At 51.8% G+C, this 25569-nt stretch overlaps 1 protein-coding gene across 1 annotated transcript in view; it reads right to left on the reverse strand.

Annotated features, from left to right (window-relative positions):
* Nucleotides 1–151: 151 nt before the first annotated feature.
* The window catches only part of SYN3 (synapsin III), a 459720-nt gene continuing 434302 nt past the window's right edge, over nucleotides 152–25569 (reverse strand). Inside the window, 7 exon segments of the mRNA XM_047742754.1 lie at nucleotides 152–4694; nucleotides 7802–8093; nucleotides 13211–13279; nucleotides 13282–13297; nucleotides 14169–14303; nucleotides 18946–19048; nucleotides 23355–23429. Coding sequence (XP_047598710.1) covers nucleotides 4562–4694; nucleotides 7802–8093; nucleotides 13211–13279; nucleotides 13282–13297; nucleotides 14169–14303; nucleotides 18946–19048; nucleotides 23355–23429 — 823 coding nt within the window. The 3' untranslated portion in view covers nucleotides 152–4561.

A 25569-nucleotide genomic window follows, 5' to 3' on the forward strand; every position in this document is an offset into this window, starting at 1 on the left:
GTTAATTTTACTAACAGGAGCTCACTCTCTCCCCCTTCTCTCTCTCTCTCCTCTTTTAAACTTAGTTTTATTGTTTTTTAAGTATTTATCAATTTGAGAGAGAGAGCACCGGCAGGTGGAGGGACAGAGGGGGAGGGAGAAGCAGGCTGAGCAGGGAGCCCAACATGGGACTCTATCCCAGGACTCCAGGATCATGACCTGAGCCGAAGGCAGACACTTAACTGACTGAGCCACCAGGAGCGCCCCCTCCCCTTCTCTTTATAAATGGAAGATATGGTTTGGCATGGCTGGACAGCAAATCATGGGAGGTATCCTTTCCCTCTGATGGAAGGTTTTGTGGTTCCCTCCGTAAAAATGGTTAATTTTGTCCTCTCACTCTTGGCGCTCCAGGTTCTGAGATCACTGCTTAGCTTCAGATCTCCGTAATTCTTATTTTGACGGAGCCCGACTCTCCGCCCTTTGCTCCCTGGGCTCGGGACGGGCGCCAGGACTTTACTTTCTCCTTCTCTGGGCGGTGGCTGCCAAGTGCTAACTTGCTTCTGCCCGAGACTCAGCGGAAGACTGCAGGTAGCAGATGCTGACACTGTGAGAGTTTGGAAATGGGAACCACAAGTGGGAAGACCGAGTCATCGGAACACAAACCATGGAAGGCAAGGGGGAATTTAAAGGATTCACACATGTGCATTGTAGAAGGAACATTTCCTTTTTGACTGGTTTTCCCTTAAAGGAATGCTGCCCTGATTTCAGAAATCACGTCCTGGCCATTCTCCTCTTCCTCTCAGCTGGCCGGTCGAGAGAGCTCTCAGCCCAGCATCTAAGAGTCCTGATCTCATCCATTTTGTCTATTTTGTCATCTATTTTGTGCGGACACACAGGGGAGCCTCTGCGCCCTTTCTGCATTCTGTTTGGTTAACGGACCGATCTGACTTGCTTGTGCCCAAACTTCCAATTCCTCTCCAACCCAACCCCAAATGCTTTCTCTTAGAGTCCAAATATTAGACTGAACCTCGGAATTTTATCACTGACTGCTTGGGAGTCGGGGACAGTTTCTGACCCTTGTCAGTAGGGTTAGTAACCAGCCGGTGTGCTCTCCAGGATGAAGAAAGCGCGTGATACAAGGAAAGTGCTCTTAGGCTCTGAGCTAGTCCTCCAGCTGATTCCGTGACTGTTGCCTCCGCCTGCCTGACTTAACCGGCTTCAGCTCTGACTCTGACCCGTGTCCTCTCACCTGTGCTAAACACGTAAAGCAGAATGAGCCCCCGACCTGTCCCATGACGCCGAGTGAAGCACGAGCTGTCTGCTCCCTGCTGCTGGGAGAGGCGGGCTCCAAAGGGACCCAGTGTGCCTGGGAGAGGCCTGGAGCTTCGGGGGCCCGGCTGTCTGCGAGGCTTTGCTGGGCTCTGATGTGCATGGTCTGCAGGGGGCCTCTCAGTCTTGGTCTCTGCTGTACGAGCCATCGTATTGTCCCGGTCCACTCGCCACGGCCTCTTCTGACTGTGCCGATGCACAGTCGGCTGTCCCGCCACCTCCTGGCCCCGGTACCCCTGTGGCCACCCCTGCCCCCCTGGCCACGTGCCCCATGGGGGAGGCCTCTTGGCCCCCTGATTCTGCTCCCATTCCTTTTCAGACTCTGATTCTTTTCCTGGGCAAGTGACTTCCTCGCACGGAGGCTCTTCTGAAGACAGCCTTTTTCTCCAATCTTCACACTTTGTGTATGTTTTACTAGTACCTAAAACATGTCCTGGATACCTGTGTGCCAAGCAGTGTGCCCCGTGCTTGACTCACGTAGCTGCTCCTCAAGCTGCCTTCGCCAGCTTGATTTCCCCAGGGCTCCTTCCACCGCAGACTCCAAGGGAATGTCAGGAGGCGGCCCCCTGGGCTTTGCTACGGTGTTTGTGACCGTGTGAGTGAGGGCCCGTCCTCCCTGCCTCCTCCGCAGGCATGATCGTTTGGAGGGAGTGCAGTGATGGTGAGGAGAACCCCGGGAGGTAATGGAAGAGAGAGGGTGTGTATATTCAGTGTCCCTGGAAAGCCGACTTTACACCTAAGCCACAGAACCATCTCACCATGGCCACAGGAGGAAGACCATGGTATATTCTCGTGCTGGTGACAGTGTCCCCTGAGGCTACCTCCTTCAAACCCCATTGTGCGTCACTTTAGCACAAACCAAAGTCCTCAAGTTTCAGCCTCATTAAGTCAGCCTGGAGGGACAATGCTAGGCCTCCCTTGGGTCAAAAGCAAACCAACATACAAACTTTCAGAACCTCCACAGAGTGACTCCCTTCCTCACTTCCTTTTGTCCTTTCCCATTCCAAAATGTCACAGCTATGAAAGGTGAAGAGTTTGGAAGGGACACGTGCTAGCCCATGTGAGCAAACAGCCCGTTTTGGGGCTCTGTGCTCTTGCCAAGACCACTCTTGGTCTCAGTGCTCAAATTTTCCAGTGGAAAATTGCTTCCGATGTGCTGGCTACCACAGACTGTTATTGTCACGGATCACGTGTGCACGGTTCTAGAAATCGGGATGCCTGGCCGGATGAGAAAAGTGTGTGGTACTGTGGCTGGAGTATCTGGGAGCTCGAGCTTGAAAGTTGAGATGTCTTTAGGGAAGGGACAGATTATAGGGAAGTGGGAACATTTCAGCCAGGCAGTCCTGTTCATGGAACCACGGGTTCAGCTCACCAGAGGACCGGGTCCCTGGGTGTACGGCATCCCTACCAGTGCTGCTCTCGCCGCGTGGCCTTCCTACGCCGCTCAGCAGGGGCTGCTGGGCTGACTTCAGTATGCACTTCAGTATGCGCGCAACTATGCAGGGAGACTGACCAACATACGGGTCTGGGCCTTATGACCAGAAATCCTGACTCCTTTGGTCTGAAATGAAGCTAGCTGCGCCCACACTTCAAGAAACTTTGTCGGGCCTATGACCCCTCTGTTGTGTGTTTTGGATTGCATTTGATTAATTACTAAGTGAGAATCAAGTGAGGTTGACTTTTTCAGATCTGAATCTCCCATGCATGTGAGTGATGATTGCCTCGGGTGGTTTCTGTGTTCCTGATCTTCCAATCATGTGGGCTTGGTGGCGGTGGTACACCCTGTCCTACAAGCTTCCTCTCCTCTAGAATGTAGCTCCAGGCCAAGGACAAGTTCAGTGTCACCTCCCTCTCTCTTTCTCTGTCAACAGGGAGGGGAAGACATGTCTCAAGTCGAGCAAAGTAGGCTGTAAGGGGAGAGCGCGGTGGCTATGTTCTAACGTCCTGGGCTCTTTTCAAGCCCAGGAGGCTGGTTCTGGCACCTGCAATGTTTATAGCACCGGGTGCGTGGTAACGGGGGGCAGCCCTGCACCCCGTCTGATTACGGGAGGCAGTCTGATGTAGGGAAAGAACTTTAGGAAAGGAGTCGGGACCTTTGCCAGCTCCGCAGGGGACTGGTATTGTCAGATAAGTTTGGGTTAAGCAAGGTGAAAGCTCATTTCTTTACTGCAGGAGGCCGGAGGGCCTTTGACATGTAATGTGTACTACCAACCTCAAAACAAGAAATAGAAACAGTGTTTCCTAAACATATTTGACCATGGGACCCTTTTATAACTGAGTAACCTACCGGGCCTTGCTGGCAACAGTCCCTGACATGCCAGCCTCGAAGTTGCTGTTACAGCCCTTTCTCAGCCTGAGCCATTGATCCGCGGACTCTCTCTGGCTCGTCCTCTATCTTGGAGGAGGGGACAGCGTTCCTGGCGGGCATTCAGAGTTACTCGTGGTGTAACACAGAATGGCTGGGAGGAACCCTAAGCTGACTCCCACCTTGGGAAGTTGAAGGCATTTTCCTCCTCTTGGAACTAGAGATGATTCATCAAAGAACCTGTGGTCTGCTCTTGGCTGTCCAATCTGGGCGTGAGCAGCTCTTCAAGACTTCCCCTCCATTTCTGTTGTGTTCTGGAAGGCCCCACTTATCACACAGGCTCTGATTTCTTTCCACGGTTCTCTAGATCCCACCGGTGGCCACGTGGGATGGGGGGTTCAGCCTGGCTGGTCTGAGGGGTGATCTCGAGCCTGGATGGAGTTAGCATGGGTAGGTAGTAGGTGCCCCTGGCTGGGCTTTTCTCCTTCTGTTTGCAAAACACTGTCAGAGGATTATTGCCTCCAATGTCACTGAGGTCCCAGTGCCTGCACCTGATGGAAGGCAGGCCAGGCCTAGAGGGGTCCTTTGCCTGAAGGCAAGCAAAATACTAACAAGAAATGTGAAAACTAGCCACACACAGACATTTCACTTGGTTATCTGAGGCAGGGGAGCAAGCATGTGGGTGGGCAGGGTGATGTGATGCCTTTAGGGCCTGATCTGAGGAACCTGGAGGCTCTCAAAGGCCCACCACTGAGTTGGCTGATGCTGGAATGTCATGGTAAAGGGAGGGGGAACACGTGTACATACTCAGTTCCTGGGTCAAAGGCATTTAGAGAGTATATTCTCAGTCCCTCCATTCTGTTCCCATCGGGAACCAAGGCTGAGAAGGAAGGTGAGACAGGAGAAGGGCGAGTGGAACGGAGTGCTCCCCTGTCCCGCCCCAGCGGGTTAGTCAGAGAACAGGCCGGCAAAGGACTTCCTCAGGTTGCGGATGGTTTCAGCCTTGGCCTCGTCTTCACTTGGGGTCCCGCGCTGGGAAGCATCAGATGTGCTGAGGCTGTTAGTCAGGGACTGGGATTTGCTGAAACAGAAAGGTGAGGGGGGTTGGGGGCGACCGGGCCTGGGACACCAGTCGCTGCGGCTTGCCTGGAAGCCGGCTGGGTGAACCCAGTCATCACGAGGATGTGATGACCGGAAACCAGGCATCCCAACGCTTACGTGATGCTAAATGCACGACACATGGCCTTTCACCTGTACAGTGGTGATTGGTGCAGAAATCGGGGCTCACACCAGGTAAATGGGGAGCACCCAAGGCTGACATTCTGCCCACTAAGCCAGGCTGCTCAGAGGGCAGGCGTTCCCAGCCGGCTCCTCCGTGCACAGACCTGTGTGGCCAACTGTGAATTTTCTGGATCAGCATCAGGCTGTGGTGGCTCCTCCTGCCCTTCCTCGCACTAGTTTGGGAATCGGGAGGCCCGTGTCCTGGACCCCGCTCTGCCATCTGCCCCCTCGGCCTTGCCAAGTGACCTGCAGCTCAGGACCTCCTTCGATGAAAAGGACATCGATGAAAAGCAGGGCCAGTGGAGCTCACCCCTGGGCCTCATCTCTTCCACTCGGGGCTTCAGTTCCCACCCTTTCCCTGAAGCCTTTACTACTGATTTTGGCCCTCCTCGGGATTCTCAGGGTGCCCACTGTTTGAGCCTTGGTGCCAGCCTAAGTCTTGGTGACGGGGCCGTGGAGATGGATGTAACTGGGGCCTTGCTCTCAGGAGGCCACCCTCTGGTGGGGGTCACACACACAAGAGCTGCTGTAAAAAGGCCAAAGTGTGAGAAAGTTCCGCACAGTCTTGTCATCACCATAAAACCCCAATCCTCTCCTAAATGGGGACCATCTTGTACCCCTTGCTTATCCTGCAAGGGCCTCGTCCAGAACTAGGTACAGACTGGGGAGCTGGCAAATACTTGCCAACTTGAACGGAAACAAATAAGCAGTAAATCAGGAGTTTCAGTGTTTTTAGCTGGATTGCTATAGGGTAGGTACTTACTATCCCCAATTCCAAAGCCCCCGCCTGTCCTGGGATGGGCTGAGTGGAGAAAGGCTGTCTTAGATACATCTATAAATTGCCAGACGCATTCTAAGCACTAACTGTGTATAAGCTCATTTTAATCTTTGTAATAACCCTGTGGGGTAAGTACTGTTGTCCCCATCGTGCGTGTGAGGAAGTAGAGAGGTTGAGCCATGTTTCCGAGGTCACACAGCTTTCGCGGTGGGAGAGCTGGCATTCGAAACCAGGTGGTCTGACTCTGGAGTCGGAGCTTTCAACCACGGGCCATAATTCCTAGGGGACCTCTTGCTAATACCCATCAAATTCAGAATGCCTTTCTCCTTGGATCCAGCAACAGCCTTGCTGGCATCTTCTCTACGGCTGATCCTGCATATGTGAGAAGCAGTGCGTGTGCAAGGTTATTCCCTGTAGCCTTCTCCGCAAGAGCAAACCAAATTTCTGTTTGCGGTGGAAGGGTTAGACTGTAATTCAGCTCTACAGAGGAATACGTATGACAGCTGTGAAAAGGAAGCATTTTCAGTGAACTGATGGATGAACTTTAGGGTTTATTGTTAAACGTGAAAAGCAAGGAGGCTGGGGTGGATAGGAAGCACTACCATTTGGAAAAAGCAGAGCTGGGAACCAACATGTATTTTTGTCTTTGTGCGAGGAAACATGGGAGGGGCGCACAGGGAGCTAACAACAGCGGTCACCTCTGGGGAGCAGGCGGCAGAAAGTTCTGGATGGAAATGAGGTGGGAGGAAGGTGTTTCATTGTGTACCTTTGTTATTGTTGATATCTTTTAGATCTCTGAGCCACGAGAATGGATGACCCATTCAAACACATTATGGTTAGCCCAATCCGCGGACTGGCCCTGTGCTCAATCCTGGCTCTTCCACTCTTCAACAGTGGGAACTCTGGCAAGTTATTCATCTCCTCCTCATTAGTAAAATGTGGATAATAACAGTTACTAACTAGTAAGCTGTGAGAATTGACGAAAAACCTCAGTTAGGTGAAGTACTTGGCATGTGGTAAGTGGGCAAGGGCTGCTGGGAGTGAGGCTATGCTTATCGACATCAGTGCTTGGTGCTGAAGGAAGGGAGGGGCTTTCCCAAGAAAAACACATCTGGGACCTCTCTGACCTCAAACCGAGGGAGAGGCTTGAGAGGAAAGGGGACACGTATGTGTGTCATGATGAGTTGTTTACAAACATGGCATGACAGCCACAGTTCCCCCCATGCCTGGGGTCTAGCCTTTCCCAGTGTGGTTTTGCAGGCCCTCCTACCAAGGGTCTCTTTGGCCATGTGAGTTGCTTTGACCAAAAGCATGTAGTGGGATGGAATGACTTTGTGTGCCTTCAAAGCTGGGCCTCAAGAAGCCTTGAAGCTTCTACTTGTGCTCTGTGGGGATGAAATTCTACCATGTGAGGAGGTGGGGCCCAGCCTTCTGGAGGTTGTGGCCCATGAAAGAGAGAGAGAGAGGACCAGCTGACAGCAGATGTGTGTGTAAGGCCCTCTTGGACCATCCAGCCCCAGTGAAGATGCCAGATGACCGCAGCCATATCAATGATCCCAGGAGAGTAGGGTTGCCAGATTTAGTAAACAAAAACACAGGATACCCAGTTAAATCTGAATTTCAGATGAAGAACATACTTTTTTAGTATAAGTATAGCCCATGCAATTTTGAGGATATACTTATACTCAAAATTATTCATCACTTGTCTGAAATGCAACTCTAACTGGGCATCCTGTATTTTATCTGGCAACTCTGTAGGAGAGACGAGGAGAAGAACCTCCCAGTTGAGTCAAACTCAGCATAAACTGCTGAACCAAAAAATTACGAATACAGAAAATGGCTGTTTTCTTAAGCTACTCTTTCAGGGAGGTTTGTTATGCAGCAAGAGATAACTGGGGTGTGTGTGTGTGTGTGTGTGTGTGTGTGTGTGTATCTGGAGGACCGTGGTGGGAACTATGCTGTACTCTGACCTCCTGAGCCCTGCCGGCCATCCAAGTTCCATCCTCTAGGCTTTGGACCATTTAAAATCTGGGTGAGGCCCTCTGTCTTCGAGTCCCAGTCCTGAGTCAGCCCAGCTCTGCCCCCAGCCCAGCTCCACCCTTGACCCTACCCAATCCCAGAGCACTTACTTGAGATGAGGATGAGGTGGTGCTGGCTTCTTGGACTCTTCGCCCTGTTGGGAGACGCTTCGGCCTTGAACGGGGGGCCGGGGCTGGGAGGCGAGGGGGGCGCCTGGCTTGGAGGCCTGGTTTGGAGACGTGCCACTGGATGCCCGGGACAGCTGCGGAGAGCCTGGTGATCTCTGCTGCTGCGGAGATCCGGATGGGGGGCTCAGGGGCTGCTGGCCTTGCGGGGAGAGCCGCTGCTGGGACGGGCTTCCGGATCGCACGGGCTGCTGGGTCGGGGTTTGGCGAGGGCCCCCTACAGGGGGAAAGATGATGATGGTCAAGTTTTTAAGATAAACCTGGTTGCTTCAAGGATGTCCATTACAGTTTTTTATAACAGTGAAAAGCTGAAAACAATATAAATGCCCAATTGCGCAACTGATCGACATTAAGATACATCTATATAATGAAATATGCTGTGGCCATTATATATTGTGGCAGAATCATAGTAAATGACAGAACATTGTTGATAATATGTGCTGAATATATACCACGGAACGACAAGGCAGCTTACAAAATAGCATGTACAGGCTTATTCCATTTTAGCACACATGTATGGATGTAGCTCCATAAAACATGAAGACTGGAAAGTTGTCCCCTCGAACCAGCGTGTCTCTCTAATTTTAATGTGCACACGAATCACTGGGGGATCTTGTCAAAATGAAGATTCTGATATAGTATGTATGGGAGGGAGAGTGTTGTGGACTGAACTGTGCCCCACCCCCCCATTCATACTTTGAAGTCCTCCCCCTCAAGGTGAGTGTATTTGGAGATAGGGCTTTAAAGGAACAAATTATTGTTAAATGATGTCATAAGGGTGGGGCCCTAACCCAATAGGACTGGCGTCCTTAGAAGAGAGAGAGACACACACACACAGGCCGAGGGCCACACGTGGAAAGGCCATGTGAAGACACAGTAAGGAGGTGCTGTGCATAAGCCATGGAGAGAACTTTCAGTCCTGTTGGCACCTTGACTTTGGACTTCAGCCTCCAGAACGGAGAGAGGATATATGTCTTTTGTTGAAGCCACTCCGTCTATGGCATTTTTATGGCTATGGCTACCGGCGGGCTCTGGGGTTCTGCGTCTCTGACAAGCTCCCAGGTGATCCTTCTGCTCTCCACGCTTTGAGTAAGAGGCATGGCTCAATGATTATGAAAGTGGTGGGGTTAATTCTCTTCCTATTGCTCACTGATGTTTTCCACACTGAAGATGTATTGTTTTTGAGACAATGGATTATCCCTTACTTTCCAATAGCTCTTTAAGCTTTTCTAAGAACTTTCAAAGACAGGGACGCCTGGGTGGCTCAGTTGGTTAAGCAGCTGCCTTGGGCTCAGGTCATGATCCCGGCGTCCTGGGATCGAGTCCCGCATCGGGCTCCTTGCTCAGCAGGGAGCCTGCTTCTCCCTCTGCCTCTGCCTGCCATTCTGTCTGTCTGTGCTCGCTCTCTCTCCCTCTCTCTCTGACAAATAAATAAAATCTTTAAAAAAAAAAAAAAAAGAACCTGAAGGAAGACTGACGCTAAGCTGTGGCCCCAAATGTCACAGGATTCCTCGACTTCCCCTGTCCTCCCAAGAAGTTAAAGTAAACAAAAGCAATGAACATATGACCATTAAAAAAAAAGAACTTTCAAAGACATATATATCATTTGATCTAGGGAGGGGCTGGTAGGGAAGATGCCATTCTTCTATGCACACTGAGCATCCCCAAGGTCTCCTAGCTAGTAGGGGTAGCCGCAGGAAGCTCATGGGGTCTTGGCTTCTCCCTCTCGCTGCACAGAGCCTTCACGGACAAGCAAAGGGGTATCATAAGCTTGGGGACATTTTAGCTACCCAGAAATGACTTCAAGTGGAACTCCAAGGCCCCAGGCACGCAAGGTGCTCTCTCCTCACTCTGGAAGCCTGAGAATATCGGGGATCTTGACTGTGAGTTGCATCTTGCCCAAGCAGACGGTGCCCTGCTCCTGGGAGAGTGGGCAGCACCATGGTTGTCCTCGTCTGGCTTTGTTGAGATAACTTCAGACAGGTGAGGAGACTGGAGTTCAAAGGGACTGGGGCCCGTCTCTGGGGCCCTTTCATAATACGACTTCTGCTCATCTGCCCTCCCCGGGTCTTACTGAACACACTATACCCTGAACCTAGGGCTGGGCAGCCAGGCAGCAGGCATGATCCCCACAAATGTGTCCCCATTTTTCAAAGAGGCTGAGCCCCAGATATACTGTGACTTGCTCAAGCTGTCACTTCTAATCAGAGAGCCAAGATTCAAGCTTAGCTCTCTTTGACCCAAAAGCTCTGTTTCCTTTTCTTTTTTTCCTTAAAAACAACAACAACAACAAAAACCCCCAAACCCCACAAACTATGCCATGCAGGGCTGCCCTCAGTCCTCACATCTTTGTGCAAAAGAAGAAAAGGTGCTATCCTCCAGGGGTGGCCCCTCTGAGCCAGGTGCAGGAGGAGCTGCCCCCTCCCCCATGTCATCCCAGCCGGCACCTTTGCAGAGGGCACGCCCTGCATGTCTGGTGGCTGGTGCACCACACTGGTGGCACCAGGAGCCTGGGGTCTTAACTCCATTGTGGCTTTAACTTGCTATGGGGCCATGAGTAAGTCCCTTTTCTCTGGATTTCTGGGTTCTCTGGGTTTCTGGGCCCTCGTCTGTAAAATGAGGCCCTCAGAGCAGCCACTCCACAGCCCCACCCCCCGCCCCACCCCCGCCCACGAACGTTCTTGGGAGCCCGGGCAGCACCTCGGACACTGGACTGAACGGCAGCAAAGAGGAAGCAACTGGCCGCACATGGCCTTGATTTGCTGTGCACCTGCCTTTGTCACCATCTGTCCCAGGGGCTTGGAGGGCCCAGAAATCTCAAACCCAAACAGCTCAATAAATGAAGCAGGCAAATATCCAAAAACCTCATGGCAGCCCGAGCAGATTGCTACTTTAAATTTTTAAAAACATTTTCCCCTTGAGATACAAACATAGGTCGGAAGATGCAAGCTAAAGGAGATAAGGATTGACACTACAGACATGGCTGTGAAGGTGACAATAGGGAGGAACGGGGCTTGAGGCAAACGGCGGAGTCCTGCTGTCCCAGGGAGCCCGTGGGATGCACTGTGGGGACACTGGCTGAGGAGGAACCCAGGCCCCTGGCTTCCAGAGCTTCTGCTCTATCCAGAGAACCTGAAATCCAGAGATTTGTGCCAAAGTTCCTGATTTCTAAATGCTGGCTTACTCTCGTGTGTTTTAAACCCACTTCCGGTCAAAGGAAACCTCTGTTTTCTACTTTTATCTCAAGTCGTCCCATCCTCACCCCTATCCCAGGGCCAATAATATCTTGGAGAAACCTGAATCCTCATTCATTCGTTTATTTATTAACTATTTGTCGAATCCCACTTAGATACCTGGGCCTCCTCAAGAGACACTCATTTCTTTCAGCATCTTGGCAAAGCAAACAATTTAGTATTTTTAATTTCAGCACATACAAAAACCCATTAACTTATATATAGAAAGTATTTGCCCAAGCACAGGATTGGTGCTAAAAAATTATGAGGTTCTCTAAAAGAAAACTTCACTTTTTACCATGAGTTCAAACAAACAAGTTAATAATGTGATCCTGTTATTTTGGGAACTCAGTGAAAGCATTGTTTTTTAATTAGCCTTGTTATTTTTAATCTGAATGTTAATTCAATGAGCATTTGCTTTAATTATCTTAATTGGTTTTCAATTGATTGTTTTTCAACTCACTAAAAGTGTGTTTAGCCCCATGTCCCTTAAAATAATATCTCTTTATCAAGCATGTCTGTACTCTGGGCGGGAGAGGAAACCAGAATACAGTAGCCCTCTGTTTTAAAAGTGCTCTGTTCAAATGTGTTTTAAAAAGTAAGTCCTGGGGCAGAGCGGGGAAGAAGAGGGCAGGACGGAGGCACAGCCAGGAGCCTGGCAGGGGGATGAATAAATTATTTTTGAACATTTATAATGATGGAATTACCGCTAGGCAGGAGGGGAGTGGGGCTGCTTTCCTTCTAAGGGTGGTTAGCGGTAGTGATCATTAAGAACAACACGGATAGTTTAACTGTTAATAAGACCCACATTGTTGATTGTAAGTGTTACACGGTGAGAGTTATATAGCTAGTTATTCCTAGTAAACTAACCTAACACCTGCTGGGCCTTACCCCCGCCCTGGGCACCTCGCTAGCCGCTTCGGCTGCACTGCCTGTGGACAGCTCCCCATAACCCCCCAGGGCAGCGGTTATACCGCTGGGGAGACCAAGGCTCAGAGAAACGACGTGACTTTCCTAAGGCTTAAGGGTACTGAGATGCGGAGGAGGATTCAAAACCACATCTATCTGCCTCAAGAAGAATCCTGACGTCCAAGTGCATGGTGATAGAAGTTATGCAATTTCCCTTTTCTTAATTACTTTCTGCTTTTCTGAGAAGAGACACAGACACAGGAAACATGGACGGGGCACTTTATCTATTTAATGTCTATGTCTATAAAGCTATTTAATGTCCAAGGCTGATTTTTTCCAAGAAACAATGAGTATGTTACTTTAATCAAAGTGACTGGAAAGGCCACAACGTGAGAGTAAGGCTTTTCCTTTCTGATGGGTTCTAAGCTGGCCCTGGAGCAATGAGTGCGCCTGGAAGGTTCTGGCTGTGAGGGAGGCGGCGGGGCATGTGTGTCCCCCCAGGCCTGTGCAGGAGAACACCCAGGCGGTGACATTCCGTGAGAAAGTTATTTATTGCCTCGGCTACATCCTGTCATCACTAGCAGATCGTTCTCTACTAAGTGGTGGCATTTACACAGTAATGCTGGCATAGTTTTTGAGGGAGAATTTCCATCAACAAAGTCATATATAATGTTCCGTGTTTCTTTCTCTCCCACTCTGGCTGCTTGGCTCATAAATCTACAATCAGGCACCACCAGTGGGTAAGGAACAGACACTTCCTCAAAGATCTGAAAAGCCAGACGTATAAAGTGCATTTTTTCACTGTGCTCCTTTGGGCAGAGCCTCCACGTCCACCTCTGGAATGAAGAGGATACTGATGTTTTCACTGGGGAGTGCTTGGGAGACAAAGGAGAAAAAAAAAAGGTGGCGGGGATAGATGAGAAAGTCCCTCACTGGGGGCCTAGCACAGCTGAGGTACTCAGCAAATTCCCCTGTCTCCCTGTCCTTCCTGTCTGAGTTGAAGGGGGTGACAGACATCACAGGCTTGTTCGTCCCGCACACAGAGGGAGTGCCCATATTCTGTGGACACAGTATTAAGATGGATTTTTCCAGAGTGCCTTCTGGAGACCATACATGGACCCCTCAGGGCGTTTCAACATCCCTGTATAATCTCCCTTGGTGAGGCTTGTTGTGGCTCCCTTGTGGCTCTTACCTTGTGTAGGCGGCCGTGGCTGAGGCTGTCCAAGCAGAGGTCCCATGTGGGCCGGCCCGGGGGATTTGCTGGTTTGGACTGTGGAGCCTAGAGCAGGAGAAGAAAGAAGCCTGCTGCGATTGCCACAGACCTCTGCTTCCAGGGTGGGAGGGCAGGACTTACAAAGATCTTGTTATCCCTGAGGTAAAACTTCCGTCAGGCGCACGATTCTTAAGAGTGCACCATCATGACTTTTTACGTATGCATACATCTGTGTGGCCACCACCGGGATCCGGACAGAACATTCCAGTGGAGAAGGCTGCCCCACACACCTTCCCAGCCACCAACCCCCTCAGGTATAACCACCATTCCGACAGCTATCATCATAGATCTGTTTTGGGGGGGCAGGGGGGAGCAGGTTTTGAGACTTGCTTTCCCAGAAAGCTGAGAGCTAGCAGATTCTTTGGAGAACGATCTGGTAATCTGCGGTGAGGACCGTGGAAGGGAGCTGTGTGGGAGCTTGTTGAGGTTGGGGGATGGAGAGACAGAAGACACAGTAATCTCTATTGACTGTTGTCCTGGGAACACACAAAGGGCATGTGTGTACACAGGCCCACGCGTGCATGCACACAACAACACACACGCCCACACACACCCGCCGCTCCCTGCTCAGGCCCCGGATGGAGGGCACAGAAGGACAACCGACTTCTTACATTAATAATCTCTGCCTGCAGGTGCAGTCAAGGCAACGTTTCTCTACCTGTGACGGTGGAAGGAGGAAGGTCTCAGAGCCTCCGAAACTCCCCTGCGGGTGCTGGGGTGGGAACTCAAATGCCCAGCCTCCATCTACACCCCACTCCTTTCTCCCCAGGCTGGTTCCATTCTAGAACTATCTCCTTTGGATCCAGGGACTCCCCAGTCCCAGAGAGCCCAGCATTTCTCACAGGTACAAAGTCTCCTGTGCTCCTGAGAACCTTACCCAAGGCCTCAGGGGCGAGGGCACTGTGCCACCCGGTATCAGGAGTTGGCTCATTTTGGAGATAACGAGGTCAGCCATCAGCTGTCTGTCCTCTTCCACGTGCTCTCCAATCAAGGGCATTGAGCTGTCCATCACCTGTGGGAGAGAAAGGAGGCCTGAGGGAACCCCATGCCAGGGTAGCAGGGCAGCCCGGAGGGCAGTGCGTGTCCCTGGAGGGCTGGCTCAGGGCTCGGGACAGAAGCGACCACTAGATGGTGATGTTCTCCCGGCAAAACACCTCGCCCCGCGCCTCCAGCTGGGACTGGTTCCCACAGAGACACCCAGATCCCTGCAGTTCCGTGGAATCAGCTCTCAGGATTCGGTTCGATTCAGCCTACATTTGTTGGGCTACAGAAATGTGACCAAGGGTCAGGAAGCCTTTGCTGACCTTTTCTGCTCTTTTCTTTGGGGAGCCAGTCTCTGCCCCCTCCTTTCCCACCTTGGCTCCTACCCAGGCTGGGGGCTCACCTCCTAAACTTTGGCCCAAGGTCAAGGCTTTCCACAAAGCCGGAAGCAGTGAAGGTGGGGGCTCACTTATGACCAAAAAATGACCTGGGCCAGAGCTGACCCTGTGTTCGGAGAGAAGAGGGATGAGGAAAGGCCTATTCTCAGGGGCTCTGGCAGACCATGCGCCTGGAGAGAAACACATTCCACAGGGAATGTGAGAAGGAGACAAAGTGCTTATGTTGGAAGGGGTCCTGACATATTACATTTGCGCATCCCGCTCTTTTTGCAGATGGGGAAACTGAGGCCTAGGGATGGGAAGGGACTTGGCCAAAGTCACACAAGGCCAACCATGGGTGATCTTCCTAGGCATGAGCATCTGTGGAAGGTCTGGAAGGGCAGTGAGGCCTAGGCAGGCATTCTCTTCCCTCCTCCACTGTGGGAATCCGGGCCTGTTCATCCACCCCACGGCCATCAAATGCATAGCCTTGTTTCCCCTTTTCCCAAGCTCTGGACTCACCAGGTTCTCTCTTCCCACCAGGTCCTTATCTATGCCCATTCTCTCTGCTCACTCTTCACTGAATTCCTTTTCATCCTTCCCGGAACAGGCAGCTAAGCCCTTCTTCTCTATCTGGGCGACTTCTTTTTTTTTTTTTTTTAAGATTTTTTATTTATTTGACAGAGAGAGAGAGATCACAAGTAAGCAGAGAGGCAGGCAGAGAGAGAGAGAGAGGAGGGAGGAAGCAGGCTCCCTGCAGAGCAGAGAGCCCAACGCGGGGCTCGATCCCAGGACCCTGGGATCATGACCTGAGCCGAAGGCAGAGGCTTTAACCCACTGAGCCACCCAGGCGCCCCATATCTGGGCGACTTCTAACCAGGGACTCACCCATACTCCTCGGAGAGCTAACCCACCGTGCTGACATCTCCTGTTTACCTGTGTCTCTCCAACTGGACTGTGAGTCCCTGAGGGCAGGGATGGGCCCTGGGTCAGGACCAACAGACAGGTCCTCAATAGTTCCTACGATGGAGAGTTGGAAGGTCCCTGCACTAAGTCCTGCACATAGTGATCAGGATACCAGTGCATGCTGTGTTTAATTGAGCACTCGTTACGTGCCAGGCACTGTTCCAAGACTGAGTGTGCATGATCTTGGACCAATCTCAGAATAGCTCTTGGAGGCAGGTACTGTTACCATCTTCATCATCATGATGAGGAAACTGAGTGTCAAACAAGTAGTAAGTTCCAGGACACGTTATTAGCAAGCCACGGTCCTTCTGTTTCTCCCTGAGCACTGAAACAGCCCTCTGTGGTGAAAACCAGGAACGGGAACCTGGAATCCAAGCCTGTGTTCTGCTCCAGACTTGCTGTGTGATCTTGGGCAGGTCATTTCCCCTGGGGGCCCATGTCTTCCTCAAGTAAACTGGGGGGTTTGGGGGCATTTAGGGGCGTGTGCGTCTAAAGCAGCCATGTGGTCGGGAGGCTGAGAAGCCAGTTCAAGGATATGAATGTGGATTCTAGCATGGTCCTAAGAACTGTCCTCAGTTGAGCTCCTTGGGGGTTGGGCCTGAGTCCTGAGTCCTCTCAGTGCCCAGCACACGGAGAGCCTTTTGGTCTATGTGGGCTGAACTGAGTTATAACTGTGGAATCTGTCTGGATGGACACAGGCCTGTCCTCCTTCCTCCCCCTGACCCTACCCATCTTTTTCTGTTCTGGTTTCTGTTTCCTACACTCCCTGCAGTAGAAAACAGCCACCACAACAAACCTGAGGTCAGAGCATTTTGGAATCCCCAGGGTGGATAAAGCCAAAGGAAGTGGATACTCTGGTCTCCCCAAGGAAACATTTTTCCAGTGAGCAACATCGTTCCCTGGACAGGCCATGGAGGACAAGGTCAAGGGTCTTTCCCCTGAGAATTCTACTGTGAGGATTTTCACAAAACATGTCATACAATTTTTATGTTCTCACCACAGAGGTGGCTGAAGAAAACAGTATTTTTGGATCTCTTCTGTCTTTTTTACCTGACTGGGAAAAAATACCTTTTATCTTCCTGGTAGCAAGCTCCCCATCTCCCTTAACCTCACTGTAAACCCAAAAGCAAGGGGAACAACTCTGCAATGTTTCTGAGAGAAAAAACAATTTGAAAAGTCATCTTTTTTCCCCCCCTGGAACATTTTGAGAAGTTGTTTACTTGTTTTTTAAAGTCCAAACCCACTAATTTTGCTTTAAAAAAAAAATGTAAGAGGTCTTTCATCCCTGACCCTCTGAATGTCTGGAGGCAGGGCGTCTGGGCCCACGAGTACAGTCTTTTGTTTCCTCAGAACAAATGTTGAGAAAACTCAAATAGGCAGGAGCTCTCAGGGCAGAGAATGCTAAACTCATGGGAGGGAGGGGAAGGGGAGTCAAGGAGCCCTTCCTCCATGATTGTTGTCCCCTCTCTGGATGGAAGCTCTAGATGGAAGGGTCCCTGCCGCCATGGCCGCTGCTGGATCCCCACCACCCGGCTTGGAGCCTGGCGCCCCGTGCAGGGGCTCATTAGTGAAGGACGGATAACTCCGTGTGTGCCACAGCTGAGCTCATGTCTGCTGGTCCCTGTGAGGAGATGCCGACGCAGGAGGGCCACGAGGGGTCTCAGGAGATGCAACGCCTCAGGCAGAGGGCCCTTGGTCCAACCCGGTCCAAAACCCCCAGGGCTTGCTCAGGAGGGCGGGAACTTGTGCTTCCAGGAGGCAGCCTGGCTTTGGCTCAGAAGCAAGCATGCGTGCCAGTAGTGCTCCTGGCCCCTCCGATGCCACCTCCGAGAAGGGGTTCCTGAGAGGGGTGGTGGTTTCAGCTATGGTGGCTGCCAGAGGCAAAGTGGTTCCCAGACTTGAGAGGAGAGCTGTTTTCCAGAGCAGGACAGAACCTGCAAATACAGGACAGCTCATCCTGGGAGTTTTCTGGCCTCTCTGGGGAGGGTAGAGGGACCGTGTCCACCCAAGGGTGGCCCTTGCCCGGGGAGGGTGCCGATCCCTTCCTGGTGTAGCTGGCAGAAAGCAGGGCTCCTGCCCATGGAATCACCTGACTCTGCCGTGCTCTGGGTCCCAGGGAGCGGTGCAGGCATGCGGGCCTGCAGGACGGGCTGGCTCCTGTGGTCGCCCAGCCATGTGCTTGCCATTAGCGGCCCACAAGCGGGGCGGGGCCGGGGGGAGGCCGCAGGGCTCTCCCTCACATGTCCTGGCCTTGTGTCAGCACCACCCATCCCCTGCGGTTTGAGAAGGCCATGGAAGGGGACCCCTGCAAGGGGTCATGGGGGTGTGGCCTCGGAGATGTGCAGCTGGGGAGAGAAGGGAGAGCTCTGAGGCCAGAGGGGCATTTTCAGGGAAAAGCAGTGAAGAGCCAGAGCTGTGTGTGTGTGTGTGTGCTGGGGGGGGTGGGTGGGCAGAGCAGGGGAGAGAGGTTGGGGTGCAGAAGAGGACGGTGGGACCAGGAAGGATGGTGGGGGGGCAGTCCTGGAGGAGAGAGGGGGATGGTGGGATTAGGAAAAGCACAGAGGGGAGCTATGGGGGGAGGGGAGACTGTAGGACCAGGAAAGGACAGGGGGAGTCCTAGAGGAGACAGGGGGACTGTGGGATGGTCTGGGGGAAGCACAGACAGGAAGTCAGCGGGGGAAGGAGAGTGTGGGATTAGAGGTATATGGGTAGGTGACCCTCCTGGAGGACGGCAGGCGGCTGTGGGCCTGGGTGTGGCATGGGCTGCAGGAGGGGTGTGAAGAGATTCTCTCTTACAATTCTATTTCTCTTCATCATTCCTTCCATTCACACCCCAGCAGTGCTCTGTCCCCCGTGTTCGGTGCCCTCCATGACTTGTTCGTCATCCTCCTTCCTCACCAGCCTGCACATCCCATGCCTGTCTGGGTCACAGCTCTGTCCCCAGAGCCACACCCATGCCTAGCCCTGGGGAGCCCCTAAGCACAAGTGTGCTGAAGGGACAGAGGATGGAATTTCTGCGTGGGTAGGGAAACGTGCCCTGTTTACACACTTGGACGCAGGAAATTTCAGAGGCCCAAAGGCCCACAGTCTTGCTGCCTCGTGGCCTGCTGCGCTCCCCCCCCCCTTAGGCCCAGGGGTCATCAAACTTCATGTCTAGAGCTCAGAGGCTTGAGATGCGGCCGAGAGTGGGGATGGGGAGATGCGTGAGGCTGGTGGGTGAGAAGCCGCTGCGAGTCAGCCACATGTGTCCAGACCCCCAGGGCTAAGGACAGAGCAGACCACGCTGGAGACCGCACGTGGATGGTGTCCCTCTGGCATGCCTGCCCTCACCTCAATGATGTAATCTCTGCCGTCCTTGCTGTGGACGGCCTTGACGGCGCAGATGTCCAGGCCGCCAAACATTTCTGAGCAGCTGTCCACCCACAGCCTGTACCTGCAGGATGGATAGACAGACAGTGAACATCGGGGGAGGGAGCAGGAAGCGGGAGCAGAGGGAGAGAGACAGGTAGAGACAGACAGAGAGACACAGACGCATGGACAAACAGGCTGCAGGACAGAGTGACGTGCGCATGCGTTGAGACGGACAGGTGAAATAATAAGAGACCGAGACGCAGAAGACAGACAGAAGGGAGACGGAGACGCAGCGGGAGGGACAGAAGGGCGTACAAACAAAGCAGAGACACAGATGGACAGAGAGAGAGACAGAGAAAGGAGAGGGACTAGAAAGGGAGCCAGGAAGCGAGAGAGAAAGAGGAAGGATGAGGGGGAGAAGGAATGAGAGGTGGGAGAGGTCTCAAGACCCAGCCCCTGTCCCCTGTGGACCCTGCTGGCTCGGTAGCAGTGGGGAGCTTGTCCCCACCCAGAGACATCCTGGACACTTGGCCACTCCCCAGATCTTTTTCCCTTGGGAAAGCTGCTTGAAGGGCTCCGAAATCCCTCCCAGGCCGCCCTCCGAGCCCCAGAGACCATGCTCCATGAGAGCCGGCAGGGGACAAAGGGTGCATTCTGCCCTGAGCCTGGGGCGGGCAGGCAGGGGAGCCTGGCAGGCTGCTCTCCCGGCCGGGGCCTGGCCCTCTGGACCCAGTGCTTTTGTTCCCTTTCCAGCCACTCGAGGGCTGCAAGGTCAGTTTGTTTTGCAGGGAAAGATCTCAATGCTGGACTCTGACCCTGCAACAAGGGGATGGTTGTATCTGGAGAAGTCTTCCCGGGCCTACTCTTGGCTTCCCTTGTGGTGGCTGGATTTGGAAGTCACAGGGGACTTTGTGTCAATATTCTTGCTTCTCTCCTCACTCTCCAGGGTCACATGGGGCATGCCTGCTCTGAGATCTATTTGTGTCTCTGAGCCATAAAGCCTGGAATGAGGAGAGATCATGGCCGGAGGGTTCTTAGAACCAACTCTCTCATCCTCATGGCCAAGTCCGATTGAGGGCCAGAGAGGCAGAGAGGCAGAGCGGCTTGGCCAGGTCACACAGCAGGATGGTCATAGAGCCAGGATTACACAGATCTCCGGGCTCTTTGCTCAGTACTTTCATTCAGCTGTAGCAAGGAGCATGTCAGATTACAGAAGGAAAAGGATGAAAACTCATACCTTTTCACCTCCTGATAGGTACCAGGCTGTCTGTGCGGGCTGACCATTCTCTAACCCCCACCACAACTCTGTCAGGAAGTTGGAACCCATCTTTCCGAGGGGACACTGAGGCTCAGAGAGCTTAGCCAGCCACGTGCTGGCTTCCAAACTTAGATTGTGTCTGATTCCACAATCCAAACAAGCCACCCTTCCTCCCAGTCGGGACACAATGCAGCCTATTCTCTCTCAGCAGGGCAGACCAGTGACCTGGAGGCTTGCTAGTCATTTCCTCAATAATTTTGGGTAAGCGTCTTCTTCTTGAAGCCTCAGTTTCCTTATCTGAAAAATGGGAAGGCCTAGGTATGATTCTCATTGTGCATCAGCATCATCAGGAGAGTTGAGCAAACACACACAGAATAAACATTCAGCTCTGGGGGCCCTGCCCTATGTTAGAACACTCTCTCCATGCTTTTAAAGCTTCTCATTGGATTCTTACGGCAGCCACAGTTGAGGATGACCTTTGGTCCTCATAGCTCTAATAGCCCCCCGGGCTCTCTGACCAGGGTCCCCCGTATTTGGCTGTAGTGGCTGACAGGTGAGGCACCTTCAGTTTAAGGAGACCTGTGCCCTGAGACACCTTCCTAAATCAGGTTTCTTCTCCATGGAAGATGGACGTCTGGACCAAGACCCAGAGAAAACTGGTTTCTAAGAGGCTGTTTTCCAACAATGAATTTCCAGAATACCTACCAGTTGCACCCTATGGGACACAGACCCCCGATTCCCTGGGCCAGGGAAAGGGATTTATGGGTGGGGCAGTGTGGGAGAGACTGGAGACCATGGGTCCACGCTCCCCTCCAGCTGGGTGGGACGAGCACCAACCAAGCCACATTGCTGGTTTTGCCAAGGAGTCAGGCTACTCGGCAAACAGGCCAGGTGGAGAGAGGAGCCAGGGCCTGTTGATGGGCCCCCAGAGATTTCCCCCATGGAGGTGGGATTGGGGAGCTCCGACCCAGCCTTTGGGAGTTCTGCCCATGATCTACAGAAGGGAAACTGAGTCCTAGGCCCAAGTGGACCCAGGCTTGAGGTAGTCTCTTGCAGGCCCACATGGCCAGGAACTGGGCAGAGCTGGGGATATGGTGGTCTGTTGGGGCCATTTGTGAGCATCTCATCAGGCATCTCAGAAGGCTGGGCTCACATTCTGGAAAGGCCATGGGGAAAAGGACCATGATGTCCTGTGGATGCTCAGTGGGGGAAGGAAATGACTGCCTCCAACCAGGTGATTCGGGTCATGAGCACACCCCTCCCTGAGACCAGAGGGCATAAGTGGACCCCCAGAGTGAGGGCCTCAGCTGCCCCCGGGGGCTGACGGGAAGGAAAGGCAGCCCCTCCCTGCGATGACTGCTACTGGGTGAGCTCCTGAACCTTCCTTTCCCGATCAGGCACTCTGGCTGATCACCTCCAATTAACGGCTGCAGCAGTTCACAGAGGTTAGTTAACTTGCCCCAGGTAACCCGGCCTGGAAGGGACAGGACCACTCACTTTCACTTGCCTTCAGCTTCTTTGAGCCCCTGAGCCATCAGTTCCAGGAATGGAGACAACATGTCTGTCTTGTTTGCCACCGTTTCCCTAGTGCTTCCCTCAACATCTGGCTCCCAGCTCATGCTCAACAAATGACGGACAAGGAAATGAAGGAAAGCCTCCCAACTCCTACTCATTCTTTACAAGGGGACTGTGGCACTGCCTCCTTCAGGAAGACTTCCCTGACCTCACCCCTCCCTAGTCTGCGTTGGGTACCCCTTTCCTGCGTGCCCTCTGCAAGCACCCACAGCCCACTGCCACCCCCACATACCACACTCCATCTGCTTCGTTGGCCAAGGAGCCCGGAGTGGACCTCTGTAATTTTAGTCTGTACAACATTGATGTCGCGTGGCGTCATAGCCCTCCCCGTCTCCCTTGGTCATGGCCACCACAGTGACTGGTCCCACAGCAGTCTCCAGGGGTGGAAACATGATGTGGGATTGGGCAGTCGCACAGGTGCCACTTCTGGGCCATAGTGATTGGCTCAGGGATGGTCATGCGACCCAGGGCAGGCCAATCCATAAAGAAGGCTCACTTCCAGGCTTTGGTTGAGATGGCTGGGAAAGAGTTTTGTCCTGCCGGGCTTGACAGTGTCAGGATGGAAACCTGAGCCACTGTGAGCTACCAGATGAACACAGTGGCGGGAATGACGCAGACGCAGAAGAAAGCTGAACTCAGGAGTGTGTGGATGAGCCCTAAGCTCTTACCTAGAGCTGTACCTCTGGCATTTTCATTGCTACAAGCCAACCACCCCCCCCTCTTGTCTCTGACCAATGAGATTTGTGTTCTGACCCCTGCAGTGGACATAGAATCTCTGAAGGGAAGGGCTGGATCTTTTCATCTTGACCCCTTTGGTACATGGCACAACACAGCATGCAGTAGGCACTCAACGAATGTTCACTCAACAGATCTTTCTGACCCCAAAGCCCCCACTCTATCCATTCTCATTGCATGCCTGCACGCAGAGGTCATGGGGCCTGCAGGAAAGAACGTGTGTGAGCTGCTGGCCCCGGAAGCAGGTGACTGGCCCTCCTTCAAGTGAAGAGAGTTCCCAGCAGCGCTTAAAGACAGAAAGACCTAAGGAACCTTCAGACAAAGTGCACATACTACATTCATGATTCAGTGGAAATAACCTCTTCCTCCTGACACTGAGCTGAAAAAAGAAATCTGAGAGAGGAATGAACATTCCAGGGCCCTGGTGCCCTAATAAGGATGGTTTTCGTGTACCTATCAGAGCACAAAGGGGACTGGGGTGAACTTCCTGCTCTCTCTGCAGTAGCTGTGCAGGGGTGGAAAGATCCCTGGACCTGGAGTTAAGACATCAGGGATCTACTCTCAGCTCTGTCATTGTTCAGCTCTGTGACCCTGGACAAGTCACTTTCCCTCTCTGAACTTGCCTCTGCCACCTGTAAGGTGGGATTATAATACCATCTACACTGTAGGGGGTAATGCAATAAATGGTTGCTGTGTCTAGGAAAGTGCTCAGTGGGTAGTGAGGCCCTGGCCAAAGAGTGAGGTGGCATTCCTTATGGGTCTCTTGTATCCCTCCCCCACCTCCTGCTGGGGCTGCTATTACACCTCCTCTGTCTCTTACCTCTCTGTCATGGCCACCTGCTCCAGCATGGCAGAGCCTGTGTTGGCCTTCCAGTTTCCAGAGATGGAGGTTCTCCTGTATCAGAAAAATTAACACCAAGGGCATTAGGACCTCTGTCACTGCTCTGCTTTTCTTCTTTGCTTTGGCTGTTAGGAGGCTCCAATTCAAATATCTGGCTCACATTCTGGCATGTATTGGTAGAAACACATCTTGCCCCCAGCTTTATTTGCCTGTTTTTATTTTCCTTTAGGCTGATTGTCGTATTGACTTGTTGGATCTTGTGTATCTTTTTCTAGGCCACCTTTGAAGTCCAAAGATGATTATTTTTTCATTTAAATTCAATTAGCCAACATATAGTACCTCATTAGTTTCAGATGTAGAATTCAATGATTCATCAGTTGCATATAATACCCAGTTCTCATCACATCATGTGCCCTCCTTAATGCTTGTCAAGAAGTTACCCATCCCCCCACCCACCTCCCTTCCAGCAGCCCTCAGTTTGTTTCCTAGAGTTAGGAGTCTCTCATAGTTTGTTTCCCCTCTCTGATTTCTTTCCATTCTGTTTTCCCTCTCTTTCCCTGTGGTCCTCTGTGCTGTTTCTTACATTCCACATATGAGTGAAACCATATGATAATTGTCTTTCTCTGATTGACTTATTTTGCTCAGCATAATACCCTCCAGTCCCATCCATGTCGATGTAAATGGTAGGTATTCATCCTTTCTGATGGCTGAGTAGTATTCCATTGTGTACATATACCACATCTTCCTTATGCATTCATCTGTTAATGGACATCTCAGCTCCTTCCACAATTTGGCTATTGTGGACATCGCTGCTATAAACATTCAGGTGCAGGTGCTTCTAAAGATTAAATTTTAAAAATGTCTATGCCATCAGATGAAATCCTCCAAACCTTGGCCTCTTGTTTTTGAAAAGGAGACCTAGGGTAGTAGAGCCATTAGTGATTCTGGAATTTCTTGAGGACTCCAAAATGTAGGAAAAATGATCCATGGAGAGAAGAGATCACTTTTTCATGGTGAAAGGCAGGAAGGCCTTCTGGCTTCAACACCCCCTCTGTTCCTATGTCTTTTCTGCTCCAGCAACACCAACCTCCTTTGTGGTGCTCCAATGCCAGGGCTTTTTCCTAGGTCAAGACTTCCCTTTGCCCCATCGAGTCTTTGTCTCCATCTTTGCCTACCCACCCTTCGCATTTCATATGAGATGTGACTTCTCAACAGCCCATTCCCCCAACAAGAGTAGATGCCCCTAAACCAATGTTTAGTCTTGCTAATCTCACTTGGAATGACTGCTTTAGTGTCCAGTCTTCTCCAAGGGCAGGCAACATGTCTGACTCATTCCTTGTCCCTGCAGTGTCCAGAGGGACCTGGTATGTAGAAGGTACCCAGTAAATAACTCCTGGGTAAGGGACTGTGTATACTGGGGAAAATCAAGACAAATGATCTCCAGTGGTATATTTGGACTCAGCAAAGACTGAATGAGTGTAAGCAGAGTGGAGCAGGTAAAGCTTTTTGTTTCATGGCCAAGGGAAGGCATGTGCTTGAGATTAAAGGGTAAAGTGGGAGGAGGAATTTTCACACAAATATATCCTTGTAAAACAGAAAAGAAGGTATATCTGAAGACAAAAGGTGCTGAGAATTGCTGATGGCGAACAGGGGCTAGAATTGTCAAGGGGTGCAGTGATAATGATAAGCGCTATGTCCTTTCAGTTCAGCCCAACTCAACTCAATTCAATTCAGCAAACACTCACTGGGCCACTCTGTGTCCTGGGTACTAGGTTTGTCTTTTTTTCTTTTTTTTTAAAGATTTTATTTATTTATTCGACAGAGAGAGATCACAAGCAGATGGAGAGGCAGGCAGAGAGAGAGAGAGAGAGAGAGAGAAGCAGGCTCCCTGCTGAGCAGAGAGCCCGATGTGGGCCTCGATCCCAGGACCCTGAGATCATGACCTGAGCCGAAGGCAGCGGCTTAACCCACTGAGCCACCCAGGCGCCCTAGGTTTGTCTTGGTAACCCATCCTAAGGCTGCTCACTACCTGGAATTGTGGACTGGAGTAGAGGCACAGTAAGGTTAGCAGCATACCCGAGTAGTGAAGAGCTGGGGGAAAGCAAAGGAGAAACCAGAGTCAATCAACATGACCCGCAGAAAGTAACCACTGAATGTGTCTGGAAGGGTGGTAATGTTGATATAGTGGGATCTG

Source organism: Lutra lutra, chromosome 8 (assembly GCF_902655055.1).
Source record: "Lutra lutra chromosome 8, mLutLut1.2, whole genome shotgun sequence".
NCBI lineage: Eukaryota > Metazoa > Chordata > Mammalia > Carnivora > Mustelidae > Lutra > Lutra lutra.